Here is a 22,833-nt window from a genome sequence, read left to right on the forward strand (position 1 = left end):
CAAGTCGCGTTAACGGTTTCTCGTTCAGTTAAACCCACAGCATGAACATACTGCATTAAAGTAACAGTCGGCTTTTTATTGCAGTAGGTCTGTTCTTCTTCTGGTTCATTATTCTGAACGTGTTATGCTTTTCCAATTTTGTTTCAGCTCTTAGATAGTAGAAAAACGCGTTATTCGTTATCTTCAGTACGCGCAGTCTTGGCGCGAAATACCTTTCCCGCCATGTAAGTCACCCCGTTATTAAGACGCTACGTCATTTCCATTTATCGTCGCAGTTGCGGGGTAATCAAGCGCCATCAGCGTGACGTCGGAAAAATCGATATCAGCACCATGACGTCAAGGGTAGATCCTAGCTCCAGGAAACGTTCCACGTGGAAAGAGTCGATTCTTGGAGAGCAGTAACGACAGCTGGGTAATGTTGCCCTTACTGCAAATTGTCCTATGTTGTTTTGAACAACCCAGCCCAGAGATGGACACGACCATACTGAACTTCCAGCGGCAGTATCGCCTCTGTTGCCTCTGTCCACTGAGGGCCAAGATGCGACACGACCGTCATGTCGATTAATTCAATTGACAAGACGTCTTCGTTGCAATATGTAAACTTTTCGGTCAACCGGCGTCGTCGCTATAAGAGAAATGCCATCGCCTCGAGCCTTGTCATGGCCAAATCTAATGTGGACTTGCCAAAACCAACATTGATATTATTCTAACGGATTAGTGTAATGAAGTCTATTAATCCTTGCAACAGAGCGAAAGTTTCCAGTTTACTTTCACAAGACCAGGCAAGTTCACAATCAAGAATTCGTGATAGCAAATTTGAAAACTTTTAAGGTTTATTGTTTTTGGTGAGAGCAAAATGTGTGTGTCCTTATAAAGTTTGATGTGTGGAATGTGACAAAAATTGCCATTGATTCTGGTTAAACAGGATGTTCAGGGGGGCATTGTGTTGACGTGCCCTTATACGTATCAGCGCAGTTGCAGAAAAGTGGTGGAGACGAGCGGTAAAGTAAGTTCAATTGTCGGCACCTCATATGCTGGATCATCCAAATTTACTGTGCAAAGCCGCTGACCTTCCGGCTTGCCGACAGCAGTCCTGCATTGTAGATTCGGAAGTCTTGTAGGCCTAATTAACTTCAGAGGTCTTGCACTTGGATTCGGAGTTCTTGCACTTGGATTCGGAGGGCTTGTACTTGGACTCGGAGGGATTGCACTTGGATTCGGAGGTCTTGTACTTGGATTCAGAGGTTTTGTTCCCCCAAATGTTGATGAACCAGTGTCGCCTGAGCCCCAGGTTGTGCCATCGACATTTTCGCACCAATATTGTTCGAATGTCTTGAGACGGTCCATGTCAGTCAGTGTCCAGCAGGTTTAGAAGTCTGATGACGCACTGTTTGAGAACAAACACATCAGCCGTGAATTGTGGTAATAATCAATAGTAATGACTTATTGATTATGGGGTTTAGTCTTCATTTGGTCTTAGGTATGCCTCCAGAGATTTTCTTGAACCAGTGTACATAAAGTTCGGGGGGAACACTAGGGAGTTTTCGCAAATCTCCCGAAACGCCAACGTGGACGCCTATCTCATTGTTTGACCTCCTGATGAAGTCGAACAATGCGATAGGCGTTAACGTGGACGTTTCGGGAGCTTTGCGAAAACTCCCTACGTATACTCGGGGGTAAGTGTCGAAGGATCGTATATATTTGTGACACATTCAAGGCAGCAGATGGTCGGCTTATGTTTAATTTTACCAGAGTTTTGACTGACTATAGTTACCACAGATCTTGACGAGCGACGGGACAACCAGCTTCACCCGCCAAGGTTCCCCAGGAAATGGCGAGTGCCATCACCCCGCCGGGTAGCACCGGCAGCGGAGACGGCGGCAAGAAAGTACTAAAGAAACCCGTGGAATTATACTTGGTCAGGATTTATCCGCCTTGCAGAGCTGTTTGGCTATATCTTTTACAGGTAAGAACCCGTCCTGGCCTTATTTTTCATTTTTAGGCCACGTCGTCAATATATTGTCATGTGTCCCCTTAAGGTCATATACCGACTTGATAAAAATTGATATAATGGTACAAATTTGATGTATGTCTTTACTGGGTCAACAGTTAAGATTTATTCAATGTGTATTTATTGTTAAAGGCCTCCGCCGTTTGTTAAATATATGAAATTTGTTATTAAATTTGAGAATTTCTATTGCGTAAATGCGTCTAAATATAAATTTCGACATATCCCGTTGTGAAGACAGATGTACAAATACTATTCACACCTCGGTTCAGCAAAGTAAGTTGTATACGTCATGACTGCATGCACTATACGGCATTTAGCATAACTGCGTGTGCTCTATCTCCTGTCGGCGTGAAATCTCGAATCCAATTTCCAAAAATATAATGTGTTGATCGAAATGTGTTTACGACCGATTATACTTGGTAGACAGACAAAAAAACAACGTTAACCCAAGATAACTAGATAAATTTTTTTAATGTATCCAAAAAGATAACAAGAACATATTATTATGAGCCTTGAGAGTTTTTCGAATGACACGATTCTTTTTCTCACTCGTTACACTTTACAGAACCAGATCCCCCATAAACTCATCGACGTAGACTTCACCAAAGGCGAAGAGACCACGCCTGAGTTCATCCAGAAAAATCCTCACCAGGAAGTCCCCATACTGGTTGATGGGGATGTGGTCGTCTTTGAAGGGTGAGAGTCGGTGAGGGTCTTCTCGATCGTGGGGTGTGCACGGAGCTCCCACGCGGTACTGATACAGTCCGGACGCAGTTGACCGGCCTCGTCCTGTCTCCCGGTACATAAGGAGATCCAATTAGGATGCTGCAATGGGCTGCCACAGGAGTCTTGGCCTTATTGGTGGAAAGTTTACATAGAATTTTATTTTGGAGCTCGAGAAACCGGAGGGTCATTAGATGTCTGTTGTGTAAACAGAAGGTAACATGTATTGGTGAGGGATTATGCGGGTTTGGGATGGTCGGTCCACTGTAAAAAGCATAACTTTTACTGAGCTTGAGAAACCTAACGAGTACCATGAGCCTGCATGTAGTAGTGTCAGTATCTGCATGAGATGAGTAAAAAGAGCAGACATATGTAGAAAAGGCATTGTTCTTTGAATATATTCCGACTATATAGGCCTAGTATGTGGCGAGAGCAGTACACGCACGTTATCGTTTTCTGCGGCGTCAAAGATCATCGATGGATCCAGAGTATTTTGTGATCAAGCGAGGGTGGGGTGGGGGGGGGGGGGGGGGGGGGGGCGTGGTCTGCATTCCCCCATGTGTGGTCATAGTAGACCCTAAGTACTTTTGACGTGCTGGTTCGGATAGCATGGTTGATAATGGTGTTTTTCGTTTCAGCCAAGCAATCCTACGGTATCTGGCATCGGAGTACACCAATCATAAATATTATGGCCATAACACATCAACGAGGTTCCTCTGTGAGTCCATGATAAGCTGGGCAAACTCAGATCTACACCGGTAAGATTATACTTGAACCATTAAGTGAAGTTGGCGACCCGATAGTGTCAAAAAAATATTGTCTTTAAACTGATGGGCAACCAAAGACAAGGTGCACATACTCTCAAGGGATTGATCCTAAAGCACCAAGCACCAAGCCTATAATCATCACTGCCGCATTATATTTCTTTTTCTAACGCTTCATTGAAGTTAATGTGTCAGTTCAAACCTGGGTAGTGATGTGTTTATCGAGAAAAATTAAAACGACCATATTGGAGTGTTTGTCTTCGGGTGTGGTTGTTCCTCTACCGTATAGAGTGTCCCGGCCGGGGAGGAACCGCTCTCCTCAGTAATTGTGATCCACCCCGGCCGCGAGTTTTGTTTTTTTTACAGGTATAGGTTCGTACCATTGTGTACATTGACAGCCAATCAGAGCTCAGTAACTTCGCCTGACGTCATCAAATAAGAAACGCACGTGTTGTTAGTCAGTAAACAAGATCAGCGATGCACATTGACAAATGGTGCGAGTTCAATCTCGGAAGGACCCAAAAAATTATGCCCTTTTGCATAATTATGCGCAGAATGTACACAATGGTACGAACCTACCTGTAAAAAAAACTCGCGGCCGGGGGGAACCGCTCTCCTCAGAAATTGTGATCCACCCCGGCCGGGACACAGCAGAGGTACAACCACCCCCGAAGACAAACAAATACTTTCTGCTGCAGGGTGGTTGGATACCGGTACACATACCCCCAGTTTCTGGAGAAATTCCGACTACCAACCGATTCTGCCAATGAGGCCCTGATCGAATCCGGCATTAAACAACTGACAAAACATCTGGAAACTATAGAAAGGCGATATTTAGAGAAGGGCAGGTAAGATGCAGCTTGATCCTCAGTATATTGACATTGCTCAGTGAGGCAATACCGCTGGAAGTTCAGTATGGGAATACGTCGGTGAGGGTCATGCAGTAAAATTGCTGACTGCGTGTAAAAGAATCTAACGTAGTTCATCCGAAGAGTTGGGTGGATCACATCCCCCTCCCATTTGTTGAAAGATTGAGAAACTGACGATCTTATAGGCCTACATGTAGAAGCGTTTGTTCGTTGGACTATATTTCGTGGATCTAAGATACCCTTTCAAACCGGTCAGTTAGACCAAATCTTGGGAATAGCTCATTGACACCCATAGATTTTGTGGAACTGTCTCGCTAAATGTTATTCGTCACTTTTCAGATTTCTTTGCGGAGACAAGATGACAGTTGCGGATTCGTACGTGGCGACTATTCTGGTTCAGATGGAATGGGTGGGGTTTAAGTTCTCTATGTGGCCAAAGCTAGAAGACTGGCTGAGTCGAGTGAAGAGACAGGACTTTTGGAATGAGGTGCATGCTGCACATAATGCTTTTGTGACAGAATTAGAAGGTGCCAATTACATGTTTGATTGAAAATTTGACCTGCTTTGTAAAATGTAACAATTTGAAAATAAAAATGAAGGATGTTTTCTTTTATATGGAGTGTTCTGATACCTTGCATAGCCTAATTCACTTCCAGATGTATACTAGAACTTGAGTCTGCAGGCTTCGGAAGTAAATATTCAGCGTTGTTCGTTCCCACTTGAGCAGGCTATGCTGCGCATGGGACGGTCCAGTGCCGGTCTAAGTATGCGTGCATCTACATTTAGAGCCATGCATGGTAGGCTATGGCGGCCGACTCCAAAAGAACCCTGAATCGGCATATACCCCCCCCCCCTTTTGGCTTGTCAGAAGTAAATTTTGAGTGTTGAGGAAATGAGAGGCAAGAGTGTCATCAAATTTTGCTCTAAAGCGCCGGGAAATCCATGATCCTGAAGCACAGCCCAACACTCGGCACTATCGTGCGAGGGGAGGATCGATCGAACCTCATGGATTGTCGAGGATGCGGGAAATCGCGAAAAAGCATTCTTTACTTTTTTTCTCAGGCCCCCTCCTTGATCCCCCGCCGGCGCTCGCAGTTCCGGTCTTCGGGCTTCAAATGTCATCTTGACCCTCAAGCCTTGGATCCACTCCGCCGACCCGGACTCCGTTGGGGAGGTAACGTACCGATTAACTCTGATGGTTGAGAATGTCAAATGTCAGAAACATCTGCCCCTCCCCCTCCCTCCCCCCTCCCCCTCCCCCCAACTCCAGGATGTTCCTGCGACCCTGCATCTCTCATCCAAAGCAGCGCCATCTGTCGCAATCAGGCTGTTCTATTAGACAAACGCGGCAAAACTGGGGAATCCCAATTTCCATGAAATGTAATTTCACAGTCACCACGTTGGTTGGAAGCGCGTGGGCTATGCAAGGAGTCGTAGTTACCAGGAACCCGCGAACAGGCCATTGGCCTATATAAATCGTATGTCGGGTGTGTTTTAAACAGCGGTTTTTAGCTGGAATCAGTCTGGGCTCATCTCTCAGCGGCATCTGTGGGTAAGTAACCAAGTTGGAGAATGTAACCAAGGTACAAAAGAAAATTTGGGAAGCAAGGCTCCGGTGAATGATCCATCTGTGAGTCTGAAATAATATTGGTCATTATCTAGGCCTACCCGATGACTGGGCCACTTTTTCGGAAAGGCCGGGGTCCTTGCACAACGGATGGGTTACCCTCTTTTCCTGGGTTATCCTATTGCGTAGCCCGATAATCCCGCTAACTAGGCTTCAGGGGACTGTGAGAATAGGACTTTTTTGTGCTCGTTAACATTGTCTAACCAGTACCCCCCCCCCCCCGTTAGCACTAATAATCCTGTGGGAAGAGTAACTGAAAGAGGGGCTGGTGCCAGATGGGCAGCAGAGACTAAATCTTATGATCCCATTGAAATTTTCAAAAATATTTTCATTGAAGTCAAAAAGCAATCATCAAATTTAATTCACTCTCTGTCTAAATTTTTTGTTTCACTTTTTGTTTCACTTTTTGTTTCACTTTTTGTAGGTTCAAGGGCTGATTTCTGATTTTCTTGAGCTGTACCAACCATGGCTCATCAACAGGCTGCGGATGATAAGGTAAAAAGTTATCAATTAGTTGTTAGCAGTAGCTGAGTAGGCCATGTGTTTCCCAGTATGTGTGTTTCCAAGTACTTATATGGCCAAGTAACCAGGTACCTGTGTTTCCCAATAGGGCCTACCTATATTTTCCAGTACCTATATGGCCAAGTAACCAGGTACCTGTGTTTCCCAGTATGTGTGTTTCCAAGTACATGTACTTATATGGCCAAGTAACCAGGTACCTGTGTTTCCCAGTAGGGCCTACCTATATTTTCCAGTACCTATATGGCCAAGTAACCAGTACCTATGTTTCCCAGTAACTATAATGCCCAGTAACCAGGTACCTGTGTTTCCCAGTAGGGCCTACCTATATTTTCCAGTACCTATATGGCCAAGTAACCAGGTACCTGTGTTTCCCAGTAACTATAATGCCCAGTAACCAGGTACCTGTGTTTCCCAGTAACTATAATGCCCAGTAACCAGGTACCTATGTTTCCCAGTATCTGTGTTTCCCAGTACCTATATATATATATATATTTATATTATTGCTTTTCTTTACAGCATACGGTTCGCCGCAGTGGTCTTATCTTACATCCATCAGATTATTCTAGAGAAGAACGTCCCCAGACACCTGAACCACAGCTGGATAAAGAGCGTAAATTTGTTGGATGCTTAAAGGATGAACTTTTAAGGCAAAACATTAACCTTAAAACATTGCAATGGACGCCGGAGACTGGGGTAGATAACCCTGAACATGTGAAGAAATTGGTAGAAATCCAGGAACACCATGACCACAACGAGCGAATCATTCTCGCATTCCCTGGATCATTTGTAAAGGCTCAGCTGGTACAGGCAGTTAACATGGTAATTGTGGCAGTATGATATTGATATAGAAGAATAACATATTTAGCAGAATGTTTCCTTTGATGTTTTATTATAGTTATTGTGTACTTTTCTATCAGTCCGACACTCTCAATTTTGGAAAGGTTGTACGTATAAAATTTATGAAGAAAAAACTATGAAATTTGCATCACATGTCTAAAGAAGGAGTGTCCCTGGACCAGTCCAGCACTAAAGAAATTTGTTGAGATCGATTCTGTGATTGTCGGAAAATATGCACTAATCAGGGGTATAGCTTGGGGGGCAGGGGGAAAATGTTGTCCCCCCAGAAGTCACCAAAATACACAAATACAATTAAAACCTGTACTGTAATTGATTGGTCTGTCATTGACTCTTTATGTTCTTAACATTTTCCATTTAGATAGTGAAACGTAAGTGTGCCTTTGTGACAGTCATAATGTATCAGAATGAATACATTGAATTCCCCCATGACCTTGACGCATTCAAAGTGCAAAGGATTTTGGTCAACAGGCCTATGAAAGATATTGAGGGGATAGTCGGCGAACTGAAGAATTTCATTATAGGTATTTATTGACATAATATTGTTGACATGGAACCAACCCATATGGCAGCAACTCTAGATATCATTTCTGGCCTAGACCTTGAAGAACGGTAGCATTAGGAGCAGATGCTACATGATGTTATTCAATTGTAGTTTTTAATCCCCCCATCCTAAGATTTTCACACGAGCTCAGTATGTGTGCAAGGGGAGGAGCATGAAGCTGACTCAGTTACTCGAGGTTGCAATTACCAAAATGATTTCAATTACTCTTTAAATATACTTTTGTAAAAGTGAAATTTGTTTTAGCTAAACCGGTAGTTCGAGAAGGTCTTCATCTCTTTGAAGTAAAGGGACAGTATATGTGTGGGATGTAGGTGGTCAGGAGGATAATTCCGCTGCCCTCCACCATGGGCCGCCAGTAGTATTACAATAAAGTAGATTTCTAACAAACGTTTTTTGCTTTTAGTTGCAATTTTGCCAACTATGAATAAAAAATCCAACATGTCTCATGCCCAACTACGTATTTGTATTCACAAAATATCTAAACCTTTGAAATCAGCTGCTTTTTCTGGATACAAAACTTAAGATGATATATATTTGCAGATAACCCAGAGGACCTAAAGCTTGCCTTCCTCAATTTTGGCAATGGCCTCGCCTGGTCATACTTTTTTGGATATCTCTCACCCATGCTACCAGGTAAGATACAAAAATTAGAAGTTTATTCAAATAAAGCAAAGGCCTTTATACCACACAATAAAGAATGATTTGTTTGTGTTTTGTGCAATCCCCTTACTCTTGGCCAAGTTGACGTTCTTCTGGTTAGTGTAGACAAAAAATCTCGTAATTTTTCGTACTTTTTGGAACGATTGTCTAATTTTTCTAATCGTGTGTCAGTAAGTTTGTCTAATTTCTCGATAACAGATTTGGAGAACATCATTATGCAATCGCCCTGGCGCAAAGGAGTTGGCAAAGATGTCCCAGTGGAGACTATTTCAAAGAAAATGCTGATTTATCCCAAGGTTGAGATCAAGAAAGGGGACCTCAGTCTTGGCCGCTTGATATTTCACAAGAATGAGGTACAAGTGAATAGAGCAGGAATTGACAGGAGGTACGAGATTGACATCAGGGAGGTGAAGTCACAAGATCAAACAGAGGTTAGTATCTTCATGGACGATTCAAGATTCATCAAGATTACATAATAGCTTTAGGGTACTTCAACTTTTCAGACTTCAATGGTGGTCTAAAAGGAATATTGAAGGTATACATGTATTTTCAACATTTTTTCTCTCTTCCATTTCAAGACTTACTATGGTATTGCAGACTATGCCAAATGTTTGCAAATGCTGATAAAGCTACGCGGTGGGTTATTTGACATGAGTGAAGAAATGATGGTGAAACAAGGCAAATACTTCAGGGAGAGATTGTGGCTATTTCTGTACGGAGGATGTATGCGGAAATACAACGAGAAATACAACATCCATCCTTCAAAGTTTCAGCTGATGAGCTACGACACCCCCCGTAAGTAATTTTAATTGCCATCGATTTTGAAAAGTGGTATGAGGTTACCATTTGAATTAACAGTTGAAAAATAGTATTTTCGATGTATGTATGTGTACCAGTTTCTTACATCGCCATGTGAAGAACCACAACTGGCAGATATTAAGTGTCAGTCCATGATACCACCATGCAGAGGGTGGCAAGGTGGGGGTCAACCGTTTTTAACGAGATTAGGTATGCAAGATCCTTCCACTAAGACATCATTACACAGCAATTGATGACTCTCAAAAATCACTAGCAACCGAGTTAGGGGCAGGCCTAGTTAGGGGGCTTGTTTTAGCTTTTTTACCCCTATTTTTGTGTATTTTTGGGTCAATGTTGGGCACTCCTGCAGAGACTAAAAAAAATAGCTGGATTTTCCCCCTTTGTATGATGGAAGTATTTGATGAGATCTTCCATTCTGCAACAGGTCATTCAGTAACACTTCATACTTTGGTCGTGCTAGGCCTAGTAATTATGCATACCTAGGGGCAGTGCTTAGGAAGAGCTCTCTATCGACGCTCATATCTCCAACACTGCAGGTCTTTGAATGCTGTGGCTTGCACATGATAAAGGTAATGATACCAACTTTCAAAATCAGAAATAAAATTTCCGGCCGCTTTTACTGTTTTCCCAGGATAAACCAAGGAAAAAGTGTTATTTTCCACCAAAATGACACTCATTGGCTAGTGCTGCCACCTTGTGTACACTTGATGAATTATAAAATAAATGCATAATGAACACATAATTTATGCTTGGTGCTGGCCATGAGGATTAGTAGTTACTGTCAACCACCATGATCACCCCCCCCCCCCCCCCCCCCCCCATGCCTAGGCCTACTAACCTATTTTAAGGCCTACCGGTAAATAACTCCACTTGCATTTTCCCCCAAAAAAGAACAAGCTCATCACTACAAATTTGCCCTTGATGAAAGCCCTTTGGGGAATTAGGCCCCATAGGTCCTGAAATGCTGATTTGAATTTCAAATAACATTTCGGCCTTGGCCTACCTGATGGCAACGTAATTGAATAAGCTACATGTAGGCCTTCTTACAGTCCGAAAACCTAAAGAAACCCCCCTGTTGGTGAGGATGCTAATGTTGACCCATCATTAGCCTGTGTCATGCTGCCAGAGCATGTTGTAAGGGTTGGACCCCCCCCCCCCATGGCTAAGGCACCTGAAGGGCATGTGGTATGACCTACTAATACATCTTTATCAACCCATGCAGGGATCATCCCGTTCCTAAGAACCTAGCAGAAGTGCTCATTTCACATACTAGTAACACCTTCCATTGCTAAGGAGCCAATTGACCAAAGGTGCAGTTCCTACTGTAATTACTGTTTGATGAGGACAACCCTGCAGTTGGCTGCACCGTCAGAGTACTGCTATTGGAAGTTTTTAGCTCCTTGGTTGGCGGTGAAATGTTCTCCTGGAGTTGCTCTAGCATTGGCTAAATTGTACATATACATGTACTTGAATGGAGAAGTTTTTCATGAACTGAGTTATGGTACTGTCCAGTCCCTTAGGAGAGATCACAACTTTCCACATGCTACACTTGTACCTGTCTGCAGAGGACAGTGCTGCCACCTAAGAAGCAGGGACACTTTTTTTTTACAAATGGGTGATTTATTTACAAGCTAATATAATGATACATAGAAAAAGGCTATTTTGCAGACAATAGCCAAACCACTACTAACCACTACTAGGGAGGGACCAATACTAGTAACACCTCATTTACGGTACTACATGTCAGGCCCAAGTGCAGGATAGTATCAGGAGAGAGTCCCACTTTCCAGTAGCAGGCTTGGTTGTTCAAAACTGACATTAGCGCTACTAAGTATACTGACATTAAAAATCTATCTTGGCATTTACAATTGTTTACTGAAAGCCAAAGTTCAAATTTATCCCAAGATATCGCTATAAAATCATTTTTTAACCAAGCCCCGCATTTTACCTGATGAACCATCCGCTAGATATACTAGAACATCAAATCTGGATGTCCTTCATATTGCAGGTTATGTTAGTCAAGGGAGACAAAAACACACTATGTAACAGTTTTAGGAAATTCACCATGCATTTTTTTTAGAAAAAGAGAGATGTATTGCAGAATGCGAACAATGCATTTGCAATCAATGGCGTGGAAAATCTCAGGTCAAGCCTGATGAATGTACATCCAATAAAGTCGTACCCTTTCATTCTAAATCAAGAATTCTTGATGTGTAGCTGACAACTTTCACTGGGCTAATTCTGCCCAGTCATGACTCAAAGACCAACATTTCAGAAAATCTGTCTCCACCCTCTTATCATTTCTCTCTCCCAGCTCAAGAGTGCTTGATCAGCAGTCCTTATGATACTGTTGCAACAACATTACCCATCAAATTTGCCCTTCTGTCCCGTCTGCTGGGTTTTCTAAGGCGTCGGCTGGTTGAACAGAGGAAGAGGCAACAGCGGACTGGAAAAAGATATTGATGGAGAATCAGGTTTGGCTTAGAATCCCTCATTGCCAAGGAGATGGGAGCCAGAATGGCACCAAGGTTTTCAGCTTAGTCCCTCCTCTCTCATCAGTGACCTTCTTACAATCAGTCGCTGAAAGGCAGAATTAACCAATATTCACTTTGGCTTGCCCCGAATCTTCTCCCCTTTTTTTCATTCAACTCACCTCTGTATCCATGGGTGCTGGTTCTACTTCTGGTTCTACATTTGCCACAGATACTCGATGTTTAGCCTCACATCCTTTACACAGAGCTGAAAAGGCACCAGATTATGGGGGTAATGATTAATGATGTGCAATATAATAGTGTGAGGACATGATGATGATGATAGACTTGTTTTGATAATGCGACCGGCCATGCTGATTTTGTACGGCAGTGAAGCATCACCTCCAGTGGCACTGGCAGGGAATCATAACTGGGACTTCCTGATCATCAAGCCAAGGCTCAAATCAACTTTCTAGGAAGAACACAAGTGAAGTGGTAAATCGTTATCACTCAGTTGGTTTTGCACCAAAGTTAGGTTTAGTCAGAGTGGGTATCATTACAGGCCTACTGCTTCTTTTCTACTTCAGTGATTTTGAGACTGATCCCTTACCTGAGCCAACTGGGACAAAAACTCCCCATGATGTATATTTCCCGAGACATCACTCGATGAACTGAACCACCATCTTTTCTGGGCTTCCGACTTGTTTTAGAGGGTTGATGAAGTGGGTGCTGGCATCTCCTTTGCTGATTCCATGATAAACTCAACTTGTATCGGTGGTTCGGGCATATTGTGGTGTCCAGAACTGGAGAACTCATATCAAACACGCCAGCACGAAGTGCTATGAGCTCCCATTCACTTTTGACTTGACTGGCTTTCCTGGAGGACATCCAACGCATCAAATGGGAGTGCACGTCCTTCTTACATTATTTCAAGGGGATCACACTCTTGTCATTGGGGTATGAAGCGTCAGTACCACACTCGATATCCTTGGATATGACAGCAAATCCACATTTCAACTGTGATTTTTCAGGTTCCATTTTCAATAGACTATCACACAATGTACACGTGCATGTACACAATGCATTGTAACTGTAACTGTTGTTGTTGTTGTCGTTGCTGGTGTACGTTTCCGCCTAGACCGCTAAGCCTCCACAGGGGCAATAAAGGCCTCTAGGTTGTTTGAGGGAGTGTGTGGGAGGGGCAAGGGAGAGGGGGGTTCACTAACATCTAAAAATGTAATTTTATTTGGAAAGCATGTGTATTTCGTCAGTTATCTGAGGGAATGGGCAAGAAATGGGCACCAGTGAGAAGGGCGCGACTCGACCCCCTCACCGGAAAACCGTAAGGGCGGCCGGATTTTTTTCTTTTGCAAATTAAAAAACAGCACTCTGACTTCCTTACCTGGAAGTGGCATCACCTAAAAAACTGCAGTGTTGGAGCTAAAGGAGAGTTAAAATTGCCTTTTTACTGAAATTTGAGATTGCATTGTTTTTGGGACGTACTGTACCTGTCATTAAAATGTACCTGGGGCAAAACAAAAGGCATGAAAAGGTAGCTCAGATCATGTACTTTCAATTTCAATAGGCGGTCTTTAGTGATAATTCTGTTTGATGCACAAAAATTGACAAAAGACTTAGCCTAATTTGAGGGATAATGCATGTTTTTTTAAAAGGAAAATGAGTAGGAAATGGTTAACAGCCGTACCCCAAAACTGTGGGGTTATTTTCGAAACCAATCCACCAGCCTCCATAGTACCCTAGGACAGGTCTGTGGTAGAAATTACAACTAGATCTGTTGACCCCCCACCTTGCCACCATTTGCATGATCCTGCATGGTGGTATCATGGACTGACACTTAATTGCTTTATAGGGAAAGCCTCTGAAGACCAGCTGGTGGAAGACCTTTTTCAAAGGACAAAAGAAGCCTGTCGCCCAAGATCCCCTCCCACGGCTGCTGGTGAGGTTCCCACAGAAGAAATTGGAATCATCTGCCTGCCACATGTTAAAGATGTCATCAAGAGATTTGTAGGGGAATTGCAAGATGGAGCTTCAACCAGGGACCTCCTTGCTGAGCAGGAATTCGATTCAACACTTCACAAATTAAAGAAGGTCTTCATGGTGCTCACAGATGAATTGGTCACCTCAGACAGATTCGAAGACATTTTCTACACTATTCTGCGTCATGGTTACGATGTGAATGACAGGCGGTAAGATTACAAGCTCAACTCTCATCAGTTAGAGCCAAATGTCTGGCCCAAAGACATCCAATGAGGTTTAATGATGTGGTCCTTCTGGGAGTCAAACCTAAGCTTGGAAGGGTATACATATATATACGTTTTGACCATATATATATACGTTTTGACCACATAAGCTTGGAAGGGTGTACATTTTTACAATTTTCATATTTCAAATGCAATCGTGAATAGTTTGGAAGTAATGTGTCATTGGAGAGAACGCTATGGACAACTTTGTAGCATAATCTGACCTACCCTGTTCCTGCCTTTAGTCTCCCTTGGAGGAGGATAGTCATTTCTAGTTCTGACAGGACTCGAAGCAACATGTGTTATTTGAGTATAGACATTTTAGTCAGCAATTTGTCTTTTTCAACTTCAGGTTGCTGGTGTGTTTGGATTGTCTAACCAGTGCTACTGCCAGTCACCCAGCACTGCAGCTGCTCTTGCTTTTCAAGCGCATCAGTTTCAGTGATCCAGAATGGGAGCACAAGGTCAAGACAGAACTTGAAGGTCAGTTCCTGGCATGGATGGGTTTCTGGGTAAATCCTGGGTTCCAAGTGTCCCAGGTTCTATATGTACATCCCAGAAACTATATCAACTATATGTCTCAGTTGTTTGGCTGAATACTCTCTCAGTGGGATACCAAAAACCATTTTGATTTGGGGAGACAAAGAACCTAGACGCAAAGGGCCAACTCGAACTTGGCCAACGTAATTTTGCCCTTTTACCCTGTGTAAGGGACTACAGATGACATCCACATATGTGCACATGGATTGTAGAAAATTTGTCAATATTTTCTGATTCCCCAGAACTGAATCAAAATAATTGTTATATTCATGATCATGTAACGTGATTGATAAGAAAATGTTTTCGTCCTTGTAACTTTTCCAGGTGTTTCACAGGAAATCACCTATGACCTGATGTTCCACAACATTGGAGCTGGGTTTGCCTTGAGTTTCTACTATGGATACCTCCACTTTAAGATTCCATGTAAGTTTCATTCCTTTAGACAGCCATACTGGTCCATCGAAGAAGCTTTCCAGCTCCTTGGCCTGAAGCTGGTGAAGGTCGAGGGGAAGTTTGGTCTAATGATGGTCTCCATAAGGGATCGGGTCTAATTTGAATATGCTATAAAAAAGTTCCTTGTACAAGTGTGAATAGTGCAAAATGTATTGTGCGATTTTAGACACACCAACTGACGTAATAATACGACTAATTTTACTTTCCAGCCATGAAAAACGTCGTAGCGGAGACACCGGAACTTCGAAAGAAATTCGAAGATCGCTTGATGTCGTACAAGCTTTTCATTCTCCACCCCCATACTTGTCAAGTTCAAAAGAAGGTGTCAGATGCAGATTCAAACATCATAGACAGAGACGATGATGAAGAACTGAAGAATATCACGTTCAAAGACATCACCCATGATCGGCGTGATTATTCACCAAAGATGAGCAGCATTGTTGACCCCGCCACAGGGAAAAAAGTAGGCCTAGAGTTTTATTAACACAGGCCTATCATTTATGCAATGATATTTGAAAAGTTGAAGTTGAAGTCTATTATGCTCAATTTGGGAGGTTGCATTTAGTGACTAGGAGTTCACTCCCTTGAATAGTATGGAATTCACTACAGGCCAGATGGCTTTCCATTTAAAACATGTGGGAGAAAAATGTAGGTGTAGGTGCCTTGCTCAAGGATGAAGAGCTGACAGTGGTGATCTATCCCAGAGTATATGGTAAATGGTTCTATTGAAGCCATAACCTTCAATCAGTGATCAAAAGGGCATAGAATACATTATTCCCCAGGCATTCTATCCGAGGACATTTCAAACTTTTACGCGGTCTAAAGAGAAACTTTTGCTACTCTTTTTGTTTCAGTATTTTGTCTTCGTTGAGTACAACACTCAAGCAGAAACCTTACGCAGGATGATGAAAGAAGGCTTCCTCGATGAGGCGCTACTCTCTGCCGAATGGGAACGTTTCTCTAACAAGCTGAACCAACTCATTGTGCACCCAAATGAAACACTTGGCTGCAAAAACCGCATGCAGATCATCAGATATGATGGTAAGCTTGTTCATATTCTATTCTCTGATCAGGTAGACCTACAGTCAAACTTCATAAGAATTTACAGAAGCACTCTGGGTTACGAAGGCGCTGTTGCAAGTCACCCACTCACTCCATGACATTAATAAAGTGATTATGATCAATTCATACTTCAGACACAACTGTGACAGACCTCGCCGAGACCATTCTTGACAAGGTCAAACAAGAGATACAGAAGGAAAATGGTGTCCTGGACCTGTAATGTTGTGAGGAGGCGAACGTTTGCATCGAGGTTTACCATCGGAGTTGCATCTCTATATTCCTTGCACCTTTGTTGGCCGGTTTGATATGGCGATCCGATGCGGTCACAATTGTCCCATTTCAGTTGAACTGAAATTATTTTAAGTTGAACTGAAATTATTTTAAGTTGAACCTAAATTATTTTAAGTTTAACTGAAACTAATTTTAGTATAACTCTGCAACTGGAATCATTTTGTACTAAAAATATAGTGACTGCTGAATTTACTTCCCCAAATCTGCTATTTGGGAATCTTCTGAAACAAAATGTTCGAACAAATTCCCACTGGTTGAAGAAATTCCCACTGATGAAGAAACAATGCCTAGAATGTCACCGGAGATCCCCGAGAATTTAAGTACATGTATAACTAGATGTATCCGTATTGTCAGTCAAACTCATATTAATTTTAGTTGAACTGAAATTATTTCAAGTTAAAGTTATGTCTGGTAATTGTGACCGCTTCGAAGCGCCAAAGGTTTACTGTATCACACTCTCCAAGTAATGAGAGACATGCAGCCATCCAGCCAGCCACTGTGTTTGCACCATTGGTAAGGTTCCCATACACCTTTCCAGAAATGGGGCGCTGAGTGTCCCAAATAGTGATGTCATAAGGGGAAACTAGGCCTTATGGTGGAGGGACAAAGGAGATAGTCATGGTTGACCAACACACTTGAATGCCTTTAATGACGGACAAGGGGGAAAAAGTTAGTTCCAATGCAAGCCACCAATTTCGGGAAGCATGTATAGCAACCTCAATCGAAGCCTTTTCAACTTCATTGGTGAACAATTTAAGCTGCTTTTTCACACATTTACTCATTAAACCAGTATTCTTATGTGCCTTTACTGTTCACAGTTGGCACCTTTAAGCAAGACATTTGTTAGATATATAGTTTGTCACTGTGTCCACATCTTCTTTGCTTGAAATAATTGTCCATTGTTGAAATGGCGTCAGTTACTGTTGTGTCGTACTGTTGAAGACGGGTCGACTATGGCTTGGACGAAGGACTCCTATGACGCGGCAATTTCGAGCAAACAATGTTCTCGATCTGGATGTATAAAGAAACAGGATTAAAAAACTTGGACAAATAAGCAAAGCCTTCCTTTCCATTTGTTTCCGTTACCAAGCAACCCGGACCACCTTTTACAGGCAGAATTTCAAAAATACCACTTCATGCTTTCAATGCAATAATCAGCTCTACAGTCAATCAGGTAACAATCAAGGAACTTCAGCAGTGCACGAGCTTGGATTCATTGACAGTACACACGGACGACTAAGCACCTACTGGGTCAGTAGTGCACACAGACGACTAGACGACTTGACGACTGATTTTGTTATAAGGTGACTGTGGTCAGCACGTCCACTCCTGCTTTTCCCTTTAGCGACCAAAGCTATGAGAGATCAAGTCACCACGACACCACTTTGACTCCTCACGCCATCTCCTCCTATCGCCACGATGGGAATGGCCAGTCCCTTGGATCGCGCTAAAGTCAAGAGAACAGGACAAACAATATGACCATGAAAACAATGTTGTCGCAACTTGCCCTTTAATTTTACCAATTCAATAAATATGTAATCAATGAAAGTAAGGTTGATAGCTTCATGTTTTTATTGTGTGTAAATAAATATCTATAACCTCAACATTTATACAAGGTGAACACACGTGATACTATCAATAATATGTCACTGTTTCACCTTGTTAAAAAATCAAGCGAATTCTTCACGAAGAAGATGACATGAGCGTTTATATAACTTTCATAAATGCAACCATGACACTTCAATTGGAAAACCCTACTACAGGTAAAATCATGCAAATATTTCTTAACAAACTCAATTTTTCCAAAATATATCCAGTTTTGATCTCTAGTTCTGTAAGTACAATCTCCCTTTGATTATCATGATGTCATAGAAGGCAATGACCATAAGTGAGATCATGATAATCTAGGGCCTTGCCGGGGAAATTTCACCTTTTCTATCAAAAAGATCATGTTATAACGACCCTGCTGACATAATGTTAATTTAGCACCTTGTCTTCTACAAGCGACGCTTTATCATGCAAATATTGAAATACTGTTGTTCAATGCAACAGAGTGACCTTGAGCCTGGACTTTGATCTTTTCAGAGCTGACAACAAAAGTGATTACCGGTATGTCTTTCCTTAATACATGGCATAGGTATTTTGAGTGGCATAAAGTGATAGTCTTTAAAAGTACAAATTCAGGCTTTGAAAAGGTCCCTTTGTTGTATTTGAACTTGGAGCATATTAGGTAGAAACTACACCATAATTCTGAAAAAATATGATTGTCCAGAATTGACTATCACAAAATGGTTGGCTTTCAGATGCCACTCTATGTCCAATTCTACCACCAAACCTTGCACCAGCAGTCACAATAAGTCTACGTCCCCTTTACATTGTAGAGATCGGTCCGTTTTTGAAACGTGATTGGAACTTGTTGTCTCACTTGGGACATGTATGCCAAGTCTGCAAGAAGTCGAGACGAATCGGATTAAGATTTGCATGTATACAAGGAAATACAGAGAAGAGAAATAAAACGTTGATGCAAGACTATTAGACAAGGTACTCAGGGGATCTAACAGTTGCACATTCACAGCTCATTTCTGTACGACATTGGCAAACAAAAAGATGAGCAGACACCAGTCTGAATCAGGTCAATCTAACACCGACATACTTCACACCAGTAACCACTGGCTGCCCTTTGGTTGAATAAAGTTGACCAAAAGAAAATTAATGCAAGCCAAAATTGCATAATGGGCATGGCTGGTACACTCTCATAATCTACCTTACACCTCAAGGACCACCTACCTATATCACTGTAAACTATCTTTTCATCAGCTTCTGCGGTCTCCAACACTGTCCCCCTGGAAGAAACAATATCATGAATTAACAACTCTTCTCTAAATCAACTCTTTGAAAATGTTAATGAAGCTGCCATCGACCAGACCACACTATCACACAGATGCCCAGCCTGTACATACCATGGATCCACTAGCATACTGTGACCCCACGCTACATACGAAGCCTTCTCATCTCGGGCAGGTGCAATCATGCCGACATAGCACTGGTTATCGACCGCTCTAGCCTTGGCCAGCATCTCCCAGTGGGCAGGCCCTGTTGTCATATTGAAAGCACCGGGGTAGAGCAACAAGTTGCAGCCTGAAAAACAACAGAGAGGCGTCGTCAAATCTGTGATGCAAATTCACAGTCAGAATCATATAGGAGTTCCAATGGATACCACTTCAATCATACAGAAGTTGGTACTAATGTTTGAGGAACTACTGTATATCAAAGTCAGCTCAGCCCATCTCAGCAGACACAGACATAAACGTGATGCAAAACAACTTTGGTGTCATTATTGGAATCAATACCAGCTTTCTTAACAAACAATACTATCGCTGCAATAGCTTACCATTCTTGGCATAAATCTGCGCCATTTCAGCAAATCTCACATCGTAGCAGACTCCAATTCCAAGGTTACAAAATGCTGTAATAGAGAAAGAGAATTGGTACAGGGTGGTGGAGAAATGAGGTCATTTAGAAAAAAGAAAATGCCATTTTACAAGCTTTACAAAAGTTGAACAGAAGGGAACACCCAACTGCTTCTTGTAAATGTAAACTTTGCAAGCAAATGCCAAAGCACATTCTACAGGACTGTTCCTTGATAAAAGAAGAACAGGTGTTTGACCGCGGGCAAAGCCACTGATTGCCTGAAGATGAAGGTGTGGAAAAACTCATTCCACAGAAAACGAAATCAAACTTATCTTAGAGCCAAGGTTTACAATTGCATGCTAACAACTGGATGGAGGTGTTTTTGTTTACGTGATGTCACTTTCTATCAGTAAGATTCACCACTTACGGGTCTCCACCATGGTCAACGAGTTCCCAGCTGTAAGGACCTCCGACTCTTGGAATCTGATCTTTCCAGGTATATCTATGTCAAAGAGATGCACCTGAAGATACACGTTTATGGAGTGAGGAAGTGAGAAACATATAGGAAGTACATGTGTATAGGGAACCAAAAATGAGAATCATGACGATAAACTTGAAATCATTGTTGGCCAGAAACCTGCATTCTGTTTGGGCTCGTCCACCAAAGACACAATTATTTAATTGACAGGGTGCGTGCAAGAACCTAGTAAGTGCCACATTCAGCAAGTCCATTGGTTTTTAATGTGAAGGAGTACATGCTTTGAAAGAGAAAATCTTACTTTTCTATGTTTGGCAATCAGGTCTCCAGCTGGGTTGTACACAGTACAGGTGTTGTAAAGTTTATCACCATCTTTCTCTGGTATTGAACCTAAAAGTTGAAATACAAATGAGAGATCATCTCACTTTCATGATAAGGAAAGTACAGAGTTGTACTCTGGCTGAATATGAGTCAATCCAAGACCGCTATTGAAATTTCCTTGAACATTTTAGTCAGTTTTGGATGATCTCACAGTGAGATCAATTCAAATAACCATAGGTACAAGAAAATTGAGGATTAACAAAATATCACCAACAGTGACTGACCTCCAACAAGATACACTCCATTCTCCTTGGCAGCTTTTGAGAGTGCTTCCGTAGATAGGCCAGGAATGGTTTCTGCATATTCAGGGAAGTAGGACGTCCCATATGGAGAGTTGAAGCATTCCTGAAAGAACATGAGAACACATTCTTTGAGTACAGAACACCGAAAATTGATACCAGTATCTATGATTATGACATGTACAAATGAACATAGGAAGAGTTTAGATGCATAAGCCACTAAACCACTCAGCCTCAGGGCCGATTCAGGTAATTCCGACTTTTCTGCTTTGACGCTGCATAGTTTTTGCAGTACGATTGGTTATTTTGACATGATTCGCAATGGGAGATTGCTGGTTTTATGGCAAAAATAGATAAAGGTACTGGTATCTCATTTTTTCCCAAAATGGCTTTTAGCAGTTCTGGCTTCTGAACTCGTCAATCATTCATCATCATAAACCAACTGTTTAAAAAAAAGAAATGGGATTCATATTTTTTCACACAGAAATATTAAACTTACCGGCAATGCTACAAGTTTAGCACCATTCCTTGCTGCTTCACTAATTAGTTTGGCAGCTTTCTTCAAGTTGTCAGCTTTTTTAGCAGTCACAAACAGCTGGACAAGAGCGATCTTGAATTCTGAAAAAGAATACTTGTAACTTAATCAGTAAATCACAATCATGAACCAAGTCAATTTCAGGTCCAGGTGCAAGGATATCTATTTGAATACCTATTTGAATTCATGTTATGCAATGCCAGTGAAGGTAAAAACAAGCATGCAAGAGCCTAAGAGGAAGTCATCAACCAATGGCAAATATAGGCTATGCTTAGGCCTAATAATAGGCCTATCTCTTTTCCCTCATTTTTGATACTCCTACAATACATACATCGTTTACAATAGTGTGAAATCTCTAGTTGATCGCATTCAACTATAAATCCATTGATTGAACAGTGGTGCTTGGTTAGTCAACCGATGACCTTTTTTTTGGGGTGTGATCGGGGATTGTAAACTCGTTCCCAAAATTGAAGAAGAGATACTTTTCTTACTCAAGGCTGCCATAATCAGATAAATGATTATTTCAGCATGTAGGCCACAGTATTCGGCGATTTGGCATGTACACCTGAAGGTATCCAGTCGTTTCGCTCCTTGACCTTTTCGCCCCCAGTCGTATGGGCGGTTATTACCGCAAATAAAGACAAACCAAAGCAAAGACACTTGTGTAGCATATCAAGGACACGTAGATTGATACTCCTATGTGTGCCACATCAAAGACATCTGGACCATACACCACGTCAAAGATAACGATGCGAAGTCAACAGGCGGCGCCACTGTAGATTGCTGGCGGCCGTTTGTAAAGACAAATCGAAGTTGTTTCGCACTCGCAACTTCGAAGCGATTCTTGAAGAGATGACGGCGTTCTTAGGCTGGATACTCCAAGTGCGGCATCGGGGATCATTGCATGTGTCACTTGGACCGACTAATGGTCTGTTTGTAGTACACACTCTCCGAAGACAGTCACAACTCTTTTATTTTTTTGGTTTAATCGTTCCAGCCCAATTTCTCTAGCAGACGATGGAAGCATTCAAGGGATCAGCAAGCTATTGGAAGGGCCGAAGCGCGCGGTGATTTAAAGGGCATCATTCTTTCTTGCAACAGGGATAATGGGACAACCCCGTTTTGTAAAAGACAGGACTAAATTTATGCCAGCTCACTGTGGTCTGGATGAGATGGAAATTTGCAGGGCTCCGTATAAAATATCATCTGAGGGCTTTTCCCGAGAGTTTGACGACACACAGTAGTTAGCGTTCTTGTCGAACCCACCGACCGTCGTTTTCTCGTCAAGCTCTCGCA

General features: G+C 42.2%; 3 protein-coding genes across 9 annotated transcripts; 2 read left to right on the top strand and 1 right to left on the bottom strand.

Annotated features, from left to right (window-relative positions):
- The first annotated feature begins 488 nt into the window (after nucleotides 1-488).
- Nucleotides 489-4,982, top strand: LOC135495758 (glutathione S-transferase theta-1-like). 7 transcript variants are annotated; one of them, XM_064784646.1, is made up of 6 exons: nucleotides 489-1,006; nucleotides 1,718-1,966; nucleotides 2,577-2,707; nucleotides 3,373-3,492; nucleotides 4,197-4,346; nucleotides 4,707-4,982. In XM_064784646.1, exons 2-6 carry the CDS (start codon nucleotides 1,832-1,834, stop codon nucleotides 4,915-4,917), a joined length of 747 nt encoding a protein of 248 aa, XP_064640716.1. In that variant the 5' UTR covers nucleotides 489-1,006; nucleotides 1,718-1,831; the 3' UTR covers nucleotides 4,918-4,982. The 7 variants fall into 7 exon arrangements, with proteins under 7 accessions (XP_064640716.1, XP_064640720.1, XP_064640721.1 ...); XM_064784650.1 differs by having other exon boundaries at nucleotides 1,753-1,966; XM_064784651.1 differs by having other exon boundaries at nucleotides 1,780-1,966.
- An 824-nt stretch (nucleotides 4,983-5,806) lies between these two features.
- Nucleotides 5,807-16,481, top strand: LOC135495498 (uncharacterized). Its single transcript, XM_064784214.1, has 13 exons — nucleotides 5,807-5,919; nucleotides 6,419-6,489; nucleotides 7,033-7,335; nucleotides 7,733-7,895; nucleotides 8,477-8,569; nucleotides 8,795-9,027; nucleotides 9,175-9,391; nucleotides 13,757-14,093; nucleotides 14,500-14,630; nucleotides 15,012-15,110; nucleotides 15,350-15,603; nucleotides 15,995-16,181; nucleotides 16,337-16,481. Exons 2-13 carry the CDS (start codon nucleotides 6,460-6,462, stop codon nucleotides 16,420-16,422), a joined length of 2,133 nt encoding a protein of 710 aa, XP_064640284.1. The 5' UTR covers nucleotides 5,807-5,919; nucleotides 6,419-6,459; the 3' UTR covers nucleotides 16,423-16,481.
- Nucleotides 16,482-17,229: 748 nt separating this feature from the next.
- On the bottom strand, nucleotides 17,230-22,132 carry LOC135495499 (omega-amidase NIT2-like). Its single transcript, XM_064784215.1, has 10 exons — nucleotides 22,029-22,132; nucleotides 21,502-21,620; nucleotides 20,988-21,108; nucleotides 20,684-20,772; nucleotides 20,332-20,425; nucleotides 19,885-19,959; nucleotides 19,454-19,631; nucleotides 19,281-19,336; nucleotides 18,868-18,938; nucleotides 17,230-17,504 (listed from the first exon to the last, which is right to left on the bottom strand). Exons 1-10 carry the CDS (start codon nucleotides 22,039-22,041, stop codon nucleotides 17,445-17,447), a joined length of 876 nt encoding a protein of 291 aa, XP_064640285.1. The 5' UTR covers nucleotides 22,042-22,132; the 3' UTR covers nucleotides 17,230-17,444.
- Nucleotides 22,133-22,833: the final 701 nt, after the last annotated feature.

The sequence above is a fragment of the Lineus longissimus genome, chromosome 11 (genome assembly GCF_910592395.1).
Source record: "Lineus longissimus chromosome 11, tnLinLong1.2, whole genome shotgun sequence".
NCBI lineage: Eukaryota > Metazoa > Nemertea > Pilidiophora > Heteronemertea > Lineidae > Lineus > Lineus longissimus.